We start from the raw sequence: 12,329 nt of genomic DNA, 5'->3' as shown, positions 1-12,329 counted from the left end.
ACAGTCCAGCACTTCCTCTCAAGCAAATATAAGTCAAAACACATTGAGCATGTTGAAAGTGTTCGTTCCTGTTATTATTCTCTGTATTTGCTTTAAAAATACATTTGGTCCACACCGAGGGGAATCTCTAACTTTGAGATGCATGTGATTACAATTTGTTCTGATATTCATAGCGTCCAGAAGATGAATCCTAATGACTTCTGACACTGAGTGACTTCGCAACTGAGATGATTAGTTGAAAAATTAAAAAATCCATCAATAGAGAAAAGAATAGGCAACAATTTTGATTCCAGGATCTGAAATATGAACATTTGTGTAATTTGATGATTTGTGGGGGTTTTGACTGTTGATTGAACAAAATGAGACGTTGGCAGGATATTTGAAGATGTCGACTTGGTCGGGATGATATTTTGATGGACATCTTTCATTGATTTTGGATGTTTTTCAGTTGTTAAAGGAAATAATTGGAGGATCATTTGATAATGAATTAATTTCAGACCTATTTACATTTGAGCCTATGAAATATAAAATTTGTTAGACATTCACGTCCCCCTCAGATTGACTTTGGTGATACATTTTCTTCTGTTGTCATCATCAGGTCAAACTTTTATTTTGTTCAGTACTTTAATGACCAGAATACCTGCAACATGTCGTCATGAGTAAATATAAGCACACTAACGCTGAATTAAGGTGGTGAATATTCCTCTTTAACATCAGTATGGAGTAAGTCTGGTGATGCTAATGTTAGCATTTAGCTCAAAGTTAAGTACAGCCTCACAGAGCCATTAACATCACATGTAGACTTTAATCTCAATGACTGTGAGTTGACCTTATGAATAAACCCTTAAAATGAAAATCTGCATTTTTTTATTCCTTTTTAACACGTTAATATTTAAAAATGTATTCTAGTGGTTGGATCATGTGGAGTTCAGCAGTTTTTCCTGCTCACATAAATAATTTGTGCTTTTCGCAGTTTATTCTTATCTTTGGTTGGAAGCTTTTTTTTTTACCCTCATGCAACTCAAGAAATGTTCTTTAGTTCTTCTAATCTGTTTAAATCCCACATCTGCACACGAACTGATGAACCGTTAACTGTCGGGAACATCAGAGGCCGGCGGGCAGGTTTGTTATCATTATCAGTTCGGGCCTTATCAGATGATCAGTGTCTGTGAAATGCCACAGTGCATCAATAATCAGAAAGAGCCTGACATGGCCCAGCAGGTTCCACATGGTAAACACACGCTGAGCCTTTTCTCAGCTGAGAGTGCGGTTTACAGCAAAGGGGCCCTTTGTCTGTTTTGTTCTGAGCGGTGCCGCCATGGGAAGGAGGGCGGAGGGGCCGCACCTCAGCAGTTTACACAAGCAAGAGAAGTCACACAAACGAAGATGCATTAATTCCTGCGACGGTGGAGAGGCTGGAAAGGCCACAGCGACAGATTGTTGAATGTTCAGTCTTTGTGGTTTCTTTGCACCGTGTGATGATCTGTGATCTACGCTCAGTTTGGCTGCAAGTGAGCATGCAGGGGAAAGGCTTTTATCAGCGAGCAGCATTTCACTCGTAAAACAACGTTGTCCTACATCTGTGGGTATTAAGTGATCAATGTATGGTGATTTGCAGCATAATAAAATAGGCTCAGTTCAGAAGGAAGTCAGCCGCCTATGAGAGAAAATACCACACAGCAACTCATCTGTTCCATCTGTTTGCAGTTTTGCAAAGTGGAGGATCACGTACTTCATCTTGGCATACGTGTCCTTTTTAGGTAGCAGCAACTGCAGCAGCCAAGATGTTCGATGAAGAGCTGATTGTGGGGGGGTTTGATCTATTTAGCAAGAAAAGCTGCAGATTTTGGGATAAAACGGCAAACACAGAACAAAGAGGCCCGAGAGGAGGAAGCGCTTGTGTGTTCAGTGTAGCTGGAAATCCATCCCAAGTCGCTGCGTCCCTGACTTTGTTTTGACAAAACTCACACTGGCACATGAATCAGAAACTAACGGCATTAACATCAGAGTCACCGCCTCTGTGAGAGAGTCCAGCTCTTTGTTGCAGTGCCACCCTCTGGCCCTTTCTTGTTAGTTCTGCCTTCCTCGACATAATCTCTCCCATATGAAAATGATCTTCAGTCTCTGCGAGCCTCGCTCTGAGCCGGCGAGCTAAGCTGAGGGGAAATCAGGTCACGCCGTCATGAGGAACAGCAAATGTCTCCAATGAGAGTAGCTGTGTGCGTTTAATCAGCGAACCGTGTGGCCTGACAAAACCCAACCACACGAGATCCGCTCAATTTAGAGGAGATATGTGACAGGAATAATGGATCAGTGTCAGGGAGGGAATGTGGATACCAGAAGCTCTCACGGCTGAATAATGAAACCTTGCAATTTCTGTTTCACTCTCAATAATTAATGATTCCTTGAAGCTCGTTTTAAAGTTTCTGTCTCTGTCCCTGCAAGTGATTCATTTCTGTTACCTCTGGATACAGGAGCTGTAATCCTGACTTCCCCCAGACAGAGGATTTGTGCAACTTAGTTTTAGAATCTTTTAAGAGCGGAATGTTTTTTTTGGTAATCATTTGATTTTCTATTTTATTTGTATCTATATACTATATTTCCTGTTAAATTCCCACTTAATCTTTAATATTTATGATATTTTGATAGTAAATTATTTTAATCTAGTATAATGTTATATTTCTGTAATTGTATAGACATTGTTCTAAATGTCCTAATGAAAATGATTCTGAATGGTGTTTTATATTATTTCGAATTTAATTTGATGTTGGTTGGGTGCACGCCGAGTTTGGAGATTTTTTTTCACTCGCAGAAATCTATTTTAAACATATTCCATCACAATCTCCTGCCCACATGTGCAATGCAAATACTCCGTGATGAGACTTAAATCTTTAGGAAAAGGGAGGGATGTTGTTGGACCCACCACCTGCTTCCTTCTGGTCTTTCCACACTGCAGGATGTTTGACTATGCACCGCTCACTCTGGGCAGGCTGCCTCCAGGAAGACGGCAGAAAGGAGAGTTTCATGTTCTCGTTGCCGTCCTAATTTTTCGCACCTAAAGCAACTCTGATCTGATGAGCAACAGAGAAATGTGTCATTTAGAGCGTCGGTCTGTTTAAATCCCATGTATTTTAAAAACATGGATTATAAAACAAAGGTTCCCCCGTATATTAAAGTTCTCCCACGCCAGGAACAGAACCATGTCGCTCCGAAACCTGCTGCATCTTTTTCAGGGACATTTTCAGGTACATATTGTTCCTGTTAAAATGGTTCTTTTGGTAGTTTTTCCATTGTTGAGGATTAAAGACGGGGGATGTCACACCTTGTTGAGCCCAATGAAACTAATTGTGATTTATGGGCTATACAAATATTCATTGATGTTCGATTACTGAAGCCAAAGAGCTTTCAAACAGCCGCTGTCACATCATGTGATCTCACACTTATCACTGTATTATTTTTTTTCTCTGTGACCACAGGATGACATGAGTGACTCCCTGCGGGACTACACTAACCTCCCCGAGGCTGCACCTCTGCTCACCATCCTGGACATGTCGGCCCGCGCCAAGTACGTCCGCGACGTGGAGGAGATCACGCCAGCCGAGGTGGAGCAGTTTGTCAACGACTTCCTGGTTGAAAAGCTTAAACCAGAGCCCATCTGAAGAGGACGTCTGAATATAAATGGGACACACTATATTGGGACTCACTCCATCATCGAACCCTGACCTGTTGCTACGCCCCCTCACCCCCCACCCCCCCCCCAGCCTCCCACTGTCTCTCTGTCTCTCTCTCCCCCCCCCCCCCCTCCTGACTCTGTCAGACACTTAGAGAGATGTCTCACTTTTTACTGACATTTTAACATTTTTTTTAGACATGTTCCCTCTTTTCATGGAGTCCTCTCTTTCTCCTGTGGTGCCTTGCATTGACTTTAGTCCCTACAGTAATATATATGGAGATTCTGTTGTTTTTTTTTCTTTTCGCCTCAAGAAAAGTATTTGTATTTTATTTTTTTTTCACACTGTAGCGTTTCTAGAGAAAAACAGAGAATTACCCAATGGACCTATACTTCAGCTGATTCTTTGCTTCCTTATTGTTGTGTCTGCAAGATTCTTGTTACTTTTGGTTTTTGAATGATGTTGAGAAAGAAAAATGCATTTTTACAGTTGTGATTCATATGTATACTTAGTGCAAATGTGCGAAACCTCAGTCGGATGTAGCCGTAAGCCGTCAGGGCCGTATTCTAAACAAACTGCAACAGTCTGACAGGTGCACATAAAGATCACGTTGCTTGTAACAGAACAATGACTGATGTTTTTAAAAACCCCTGTGTCTTGTGTGTGTGTTATGATGTGAGTGAACGTCATCTCTAGCCAGTTGTAAATGGTGGTTCTCATCTCAAAGTCATTACGAGGATTTTCTGTGAAGATCCTGTGATGAAAAGGGCCGGGGGGTTTTCCTGGAGGCACAAAAATGGCATTTTAGAAAAGTGTTGAATGTATAAATCCCTCTTTTCTGTTACTTCAGTCACGACTTCTCACACTCCCATTAAAAATTCACTGCCAAGCACCGAGTTCTGTTCCTGTTAAGTTCTATCAATAAAAGTTAGCTCTTGGATATGTAAAAATACACATTCAGCTCATTTGTTAGAAGTGTTAAAATAATATTCATGGCCTGAAAGATGCAGATGTTGCATTTATTATTGCAGACAGCAGGTAGATGGAAACTTTATTTAACACTTTGTATACAAGTGCAGGGAGTTCTGCATATTTGTTGCTGTGGCTGCAAACAACGACATGGTGAGTAAATGGACTCTGTTTGTTCTGCGCTTTTGCAGCCTTATCCACTTTACAGTTAAAGTCACATTCACCCACTCGAGCACATATTCAAGCCCAAGGACACTTTGAATTGCCGACTGGAGGAGAAGGGGGGGTTACAACCAGCGGACAAACCGTTCTACCCCCTGGGCCACAGCCACCCAGAATCAAATCGAATCTCTTCTATATTCATGCTCAATCGGATATTTAAATAATGTCATTAATTTAGTTCGAGCCGTTTAAAAAAAAAAATAACTGAATTACAAGATTGCAATTCAGTGTTTTATTATTATCAGAGCAGTACGTGGTATGGACACACAATGTCATTTACAGGGAACTTCATGGTAGCTGCCCCTCAGCTTTAGTTTTCCATTTCCTTCCAGATTGGATGAGTTTTAACAGCTGCTTCCTGCCTTCAAACAAAAGGATGCTGGCGGCCATGGCTGAATTCAAGCTGTCCACATCAGGAACGACAGGAATAAAGAGCCTCTGACCTCCAGTTTTCTCAGCCAACTCCACCGCTTCGAGACTCAGACCGTTTGTCTCGCCGCCAATCACAAGAGCAGTGGGACTCTGAGCCCAGCTCTCGTGGTACAGCTTGGCGTCCACTCTGGGGAGTGAAAGGCCCTCGTCATCAGAGTCCGAGTCGTATTCCTCAAACCGCACGTCACTCTGACTACGCCTTGTGCTGACCCAGCCATAGTCTCCTGCTTTTGAGGGTTTGTGGGAGACGTTAGCTTCCAAATCTTCGGTTTCTCTACTTCTGTCAGGGCCACAGCCGCTGTCGGCCACTTGGACAGTCACAGGTTTAGGGAGATGATTTTCAATAGCATCCCAGCTCAGATTGGGATAGATGGGCAGTCGGAAATGTGCGCCCATAGCCGCTCGCAGAACTTTGGGCTCCCAAGCATCAACACAACCTGTTGGTGGAAAAATAAATAAACGTGAAAAGAAGTGCTGGCATGTTCTATGGGTGATGTGCACTGAGAACATCCTCTCTCCTACCTTTCGTGAGCAGGACATTATGGCATCCAGCAGCAGCAGCACATCGCAGCATTGTCCCAAGGTTGCCTGGGTCTCGGACGTTGTCGCATATCAGGGACAGCGGCACTGAATGATCTGTATTTGCGAAGTTTAGCTTCGATGGGTCCGGACGAGAAAATATGGCTGCAGAGGAAGAGAAATCTGTCAACAACAACAAAGTATCTGAGCTTCATAATGAACCAACAAAAAAATATGGGACTCGTACCGATCACCCCCTGTGGAGCCACAAGGTCGGACCAGATCTTAATTTCCTCGAACTTGACTTTGACTAGCGTGGCCCTCTTCAGCTTGTCAAGGGGCAGCTCTCGGAGCCGATCCACGGTACTGAAGAACACCATCTGCGGGTTGGCACCAGCATCCAGGGCGTCGCAGATCAAACGCCTGCCCTCCAGGAGGATCTTACCCTGGTGCTCTCGAAACGTCCTGGAACGAGCAACACTCACTAACCTCCTGCAAAACAGACGAGGGGAGAGAGACAGTGTAGTGAGATGGACTGAACTAATTATAACTATTTTGGAAATATTGGACATCATTGAAAAACTATAACATACACAAATTACAACAACTGAGAAAAAAATTGCTTAAAACTTCTTGCTAATATTTTGCAGTATTTAGATAATTTACCCAAGAGAAAGTGCAGTGTTTTCATGCTGTAGTAGGTTTGCTATCTTACTGGGTATTTTAATCTAAAACAATAAATCTGAACTTAATCACGTTTTATGTTATCTCCATCTGAAAACAAATAAACCATTAATGGTTCACTAACCGGACAATATCATTTAGTCAATATTCTTTTTAGTGTGTCATCCTCCATTGTGGAGCCTGGTTCTTGTTTCACCTTATACTGGGCTCTTTTATTATAAAATGGGTTTATTTATTTCTTTGAACCAAATAGCTTTAGTTTTTCCATGTTGATAGTTAATTACACACATAAAACATTGGTAAATGTCATTATTTCATCATAGGAGAAATGTAAGACAACAAGCAACAGTTGTTTACATTATCAGAACAGCTACCACCTTTAATAACTGATTTATTGTTCAGTCAATAAATTGTCCAATATTTCCTGGAGCTCAAATTAAATTAATAGCTGAAGTTGACATTTGAGAAGATACCTGTGATATATTTTTGGCATTTTTATCACTTATCTGAATGTTTCTCTCAAGCAGAGTAAAGTATTGATCAGCTGGTGTGGGAGGTAAAGTGGGGGGTCAATGAGGACCCAGTTCATTCCCACACTGCAGCTGTTGCTCTCCTGTTTCCCTCCTGATCTGAGGGGATTGTCCTGTGGTCACTGGGAGTTGTGATCACTGGGAGTTGTGGTCACTGGGAGTTGTGCAGATGTCACACTTACGCCAGCCTCTTGTCTCCAGGAGCAGCTCTCTCAAAGCGCACGTCATCGACCTGGTCCTTGCTGACAGACACTGGAGGTTCGTTCCTCCTGTTTCTCACGGAGCCTCTGTCCTCATGATGCTCTGCTGCTGCTGTGACCTTCACCTCCTTCTTCTTCACCTCCTTCTTCTTCTCCACCTCCTTCTTCACCCTCCTCTCATGCTGATCTTCAAACCGGGGCTGTGGCTTGGTCTTCGGCCCTGGATCCTCCTCAGCGTCGGGGTACAGAACTCGGACCGGTTTCCTCCTCAGCCCGCGGACATATCGTTTAGATGTCACAGCAGCACCGCAGCCTCTGGATAGAAAAGCGGTTTGTTCTCTGGAGACAAGAAGCATCACGTTCCTCATGTAGGCTGCCATTTCTCCTTCTTCTTCTCTGAGTGTTTACGGCAGCTGGCATCCAGGGTGAGTCATTACTGCCACCTACAGGCCCGCGTTATATCTTCACCTTAAATCTGTTCTGTCCAGTCGTTAAAAAATATAAAGTTTCATTCACAAATTCAATCACATGACAGCGAAACCTAGATTTAGTGTGTTTCATTTTGAATTTCTGTGTTTTATCAAAGCACTGAAACTTATGGAAAACAAGATCTTGTCTTTTTACCTTTCATTAATGAATTTGTTTGTTTGTTTATTTATCAATTTATGTTTATTTATTATGTGTTAGGATTAGTTTTGAATGTTGTATCTTCCTTTCATTTACCCATACTGCTGCACCCGTCCCTTATTTGTTATATTGTATGTTAATCTCAGCGCATTTTGTTTGTTATTTTTGAAAATGTCCAAAAAATAAAACAAGTATCAACTTCCTCCCTCGTGCTCTGTCTCCATGTTCTAAAACACTCTTAACATTGTCCTCTATTGTTCTTATTCTTGCCATAATTACTAGTGAATTGTCTGCATGATATAAAGTTGTTTGTTCTGCTGTCTCTGCCTCGTGTTGGATGTTTCCCTGTAATGATCAGTGTCCTGTTCACTTTCTATCAATTCTCCTGATGCTGCGGAAGTTCGTTCCTGAGTCACTAGTTCAAGGGAAAGTTAAGGGGAACTTAAGTTATAATGCTGATTCTTTGCTTTTTGTGCCTCTTACAGTTGTGAAATACATCATAGGTCAAGTCTTTTTTTAACAAGGTTTATTTCTGGATTTTAGTTACAAAACTGTCGATTCACTGTATATCTACATTCCCCCACCCACAACAACAACCAGAGGGCACATGTACTAAAAAGAGGTCGATAAATACATAAATAAATAATAATATAATATAATATTAATCTTAATAATAATAATAAGTGAAGAAAGGGGGGAAATGACAGGTATGTGATAATACATTTTAAGGGGTCTCCAACAGTATACTCTATTATCCAAGGCACTGATATACTGTACACACAGATAAGCACAAGTACATTCAAGTACAAGTACAAGACACATCTGGATTGTATATAATTCTTTGTTTTATTTATGAAAACAAAATATTCAATAATAATTAAAGTTCCTCTGAACCGTCGAATCAGAAGATGACTTCGTTGTTTGCCCCGTTTCTTCTTCGTTTGTATATCAGAACTGCACCAGCACAACAACCCATACTTTCCGCCACCTGCTGTGGAATTTCCACTACTATATTTTTACGTATCTACGATTAATCTAGCTTCATTAATAAAGTACAACAAATAAAATTATAACAAACTAGAGTTCACTGCGCCTCCAATTAACGTCGCCTCCTCTTATTTGCTTCACTTTAAGCTGCAGTCGCTCCAACGTGTAATCTCGCGAGAGAATGCGAGACGATACCTTGGGTCATACCACTATCCTGAATGGCCAGGGGTGGTAAACGTAGTTATATTACTTTTTAAATGTTATTCTAACTCTTTGTGCTTTTTCTTGGCACGGTAACAACACTTTAATTAACAATGTATAATATAATGATATAATATTACAAGGTTTATGTTTGAAGTTGTAATCCGCTGATGTTTGTTTATTGGTATTTTACTTTTATCCCAATCGACGGCAGAGAACTCGATCATCCAGGAAGCTTAATCGCGCGCTGCACAGGCTCGATCAGCAGCTCAGCTATTTCCACACATTAAGACGTTTAGATTAAAAACATGGCTTTGAGACGAGCGCTGCATTTTGTCTTCAAAGTTGGCGACAGGACCAAAACAGCCACGTTCTACCGAGATGTTCTGGGCATGAAGGTGCTTTTCTCTGGCGACTGGAGCCAGTGATGAACTTTGGAACTGTTGCAAAACAAAGCAGCTGCTTATTCCTCTGTGGTTTTGCAACTGAAACTGATGCAATGAATGTATTTTATGTATCTATTGTAGGTTTTACGCCACGAGGAGTTTGAAGAAGGCTGCAAAGCAACTTGCAATGGGTGGATATGAGAACCTTAAACTAACTGTGTACTGAATACATCATGCAGAGCTGCTGAGATCTTAATACTGACCCTGCTCTCACCCTGCATCCACACAGGCCCTACGACGGGAAGTGGAGCAAGACGATGGTTGGCTTCGGTCCAGAGGAGGACCATTTTGTAGCTGAGCTGACCTACAACTATGGGGTGGGAGAGTATCAGCTTGGCACTGACTTCCTGGTGGGTGGGAGTTCATCAAGACACTGCACAGAATATACATGTCGCACGAGACTTGAAAAACATATGTTGTCTTCCATGTGTTTGCTTCAGGGCCTCACTGTGCAGTCGAGCCAAGCTGTCAGCAACGCCAAGCGTCTGGGGTGGCCCCTCACTGAGGTGGGGGAGGCTCTGTATCTGACCCAGGCTCCAGGAGGGTATCACTTCTACCTGCTGGACAAGGAGCAGCCTCCTAATGGTGAGTGTCACAGGCCTGTCTCTTATTTCTGCATGTAATGGAGTCATCATTGTAATATGTAAGAATTATATAATAGTAGTAATAATAATATTTATAGAGAGACTTTCAAAACCAAGTTGCAAAGTGTTTTACTACATAAACAAGGAGTTATTATAAGCATGAATCTGAAAGACATAGAGTAGAACACAGACATGTTTTACTGTCTGGTCATTGAGGCTTTTTAAGTATTTTATAACAATCTTACCTCTGGGGTTGATCACATGAACAGTAAGCTTTAATCATTTGTTCCCAGACCCTGTGCTGAAGGTTTGTCTCGGAGTATCAGACCTCCAGAGGTCAACGCACTACTGGACCACGCTCTTAGGAATGAAAGTGATGGACAAGAATGAGGAAAAGAAAACGGTGCTGATGGGATTCGCAGACACACAAGTGAGTCACATATCAACATTTCTTGAAGAAGAACAGTAAATACACTGTAATGGTTTGTATTGTGTATTTCATATTTTGTGTTGATGTATTTTAATTTGCATGTATGTTTTTGTGCAGTGCAAACTAGAGCTTCGTGATATCAGTGGAACTGTGGATCATGGAACAGCGTTTGGGAGGATTGCGTTTTCATGCCCACGGGAGCAAGTAAGATATTATTGCATGAATAAATCCTTGTGTTTGTCAATTCATTCATTATTATCATTTTTATCATACAAAATAATATAATACCAATTATTTACATTCATCAGCTGCCTGACATTGAAGCCTTGATGAAAAAAGAAAATCAGAAGATTCTCACTCCATTAGTCAGCCTGGACACTCCTGGAAAAGCCACAGTAGAAGTGGTGATCTTGGCTGACCCAGTAAGTGCATCACCTGAAACATGCTGCTGTCATCATGTGATGTGACTCTCAGTGAAAGATTTCAATGCAAAATGTCTCTTTCAGGACAGTCATGAGATTTGCTTCGTGGGAGATGAGGCGTTCAGGCAGCTGTCCACGGTGGACCCCAAAGGAAATGACCTCCTCGACAAGGTTAGCGTTTCTCAAATGTTTTACTTTCCAGATTTAATATGCAACACAACATTCACAGTGTCTGTGTTTTAACTTGTTTCCAGGCGATGGCTGAAGATAAAAGTGACGAGTGGTTTGCCAAGCACAACAGACAGAAAGCTGCAGCGTGAGATGAAGGACACGGTTCATCGTCAAATGTCTCAACAGTTCGAACGATGAAGAGATGCTGCACGAGGCTCTTGTAGCATGTAACTTATTGTCATGTTAACTTAAGTATCCTGAGGCCAGCAGAGTGCTATTTATTTCCCCCTAGAAGAATTACATGAGGAGCTATTGCACCGACAACATTTCAATTTGATGGTTATTTTTCTAATAAATATTGTTGCTATCAATAATGCAGAGTGGTGGGATGAAGCACTCATTTAATGGTACTTATTTAACAAAATTCTCTTGGTGGATATTAGTTGCCCCCTGAACCACTACTTAGTACTTTGATTAGCTGGAGTAATATTACCTGACACGTTAGTCGATTCAAAATAATTTTACAAACTAAAATAATAAGTGTATGTAGAATTTTTTTGCAGGGCCACAATATGACCTTTACTGTTGCTATTGTACTTGTCCCATGTATTTGCAGCTAATGCAATGACCAAAACTCTGTTACATGCAGTGTAGCAGGAATTTTTTCGAGGTCTGGGGCAGTTGTGTGTAAACGCTCCATCATTCTGTGAGTTGAAAGGCTTTATACACTCATTCATTCAGTATCGTGCAGCTGCAATGGTTTAGTCATGTGGTTGAGTTACATTGAATCTATGTAAAATCAAATAATGTCACATTTGCTGGAAATAAACCGTTTCTCAAACTTTTCACCTTTTATTTTGATGGTGGATTGTGGATCGTGGTGGCGGCTGATCATGGACTCTGATTGATGACTCACATACTCTCATGTATCACTGCTGCTCCCTTCATCTCTATCAGACATTTTTCTATATGCAAACATTTTTGAAATATGACACATTTCTCCATTACACCCTGTTTCCTCTAATCAGTGTTGTAAACACTGTTATGTTATTGATGTGTTCAGTCACACGTGGCATCTGTTGCACATCTGTCCGTCCCGGGAGAGGGATCCTCACATCTGGCTCTCTCTGAGGTTTCATCAGTTTTACTCCATGTTGTACTTTTCCCTGACTCTTGTTGAGGGTTAAGAACTGAGGCTGTTGCACCTGAGACAAACTGTGATTTGTGAATATGG

General features: G+C 41.5%; 3 protein-coding genes across 3 annotated transcripts in view; 2 read left to right on the top strand and 1 right to left on the bottom strand.

Moving 5' to 3' along the window:
• nxn (nucleoredoxin) overlaps nucleotides 1-4,627 on the top strand; it is a 57,971-nt gene extending 53,344 nt beyond the window's left edge. The window contains exon 8 of the mRNA XM_034604541.1: nucleotides 3,477-4,627. Within this exon, the coding sequence (XP_034460432.1) occupies nucleotides 3,477-3,659 (183 nt within the window). The 3' untranslated portion in view covers nucleotides 3,660-4,627. The remainder of the gene's footprint in view (nucleotides 1-3,476) is intronic.
• A 452-nt stretch (nucleotides 4,628-5,079) lies between these two features.
• Nucleotides 5,080-7,658, bottom strand: mrm3a (mitochondrial rRNA methyltransferase 3a). Its single transcript, XM_034604540.1, has 4 exons — nucleotides 7,210-7,658; nucleotides 6,061-6,305; nucleotides 5,817-5,978; nucleotides 5,080-5,731 (listed from the first exon to the last, which is right to left on the bottom strand). The coding sequence occupies exons 1-4, from the start codon at nucleotides 7,605-7,607 to the stop codon at nucleotides 5,151-5,153; spliced, it is 1,386 nt and encodes a 461-aa protein (XP_034460431.1). The 5' UTR covers nucleotides 7,608-7,658; the 3' UTR covers nucleotides 5,080-5,150.
• A 1,605-nt stretch (nucleotides 7,659-9,263) lies between these two features.
• glod4 (glyoxalase domain containing 4) lies at nucleotides 9,264-11,613 on the top strand. Its single transcript, XM_034605399.1, has 9 exons — nucleotides 9,264-9,440; nucleotides 9,570-9,619; nucleotides 9,718-9,838; nucleotides 9,929-10,073; nucleotides 10,366-10,502; nucleotides 10,620-10,706; nucleotides 10,811-10,924; nucleotides 11,009-11,095; nucleotides 11,179-11,613. Exons 1-9 carry the CDS (start codon nucleotides 9,351-9,353, stop codon nucleotides 11,242-11,244), a joined length of 897 nt encoding a protein of 298 aa, XP_034461290.1. The 5' UTR covers nucleotides 9,264-9,350; the 3' UTR covers nucleotides 11,245-11,613.
• The last annotated feature ends 716 nt before the right edge of the window (nucleotides 11,614-12,329 follow it).

This window comes from Hippoglossus hippoglossus, chromosome 13 (genome assembly GCF_009819705.1).
Source record: "Hippoglossus hippoglossus isolate fHipHip1 chromosome 13, fHipHip1.pri, whole genome shotgun sequence".
NCBI lineage: Eukaryota > Metazoa > Chordata > Actinopteri > Pleuronectiformes > Pleuronectidae > Hippoglossus > Hippoglossus hippoglossus.
Note: the sequence above shows the minus strand (reverse complement) of the source record. Positions and strands in the feature narration are given on the sequence as shown.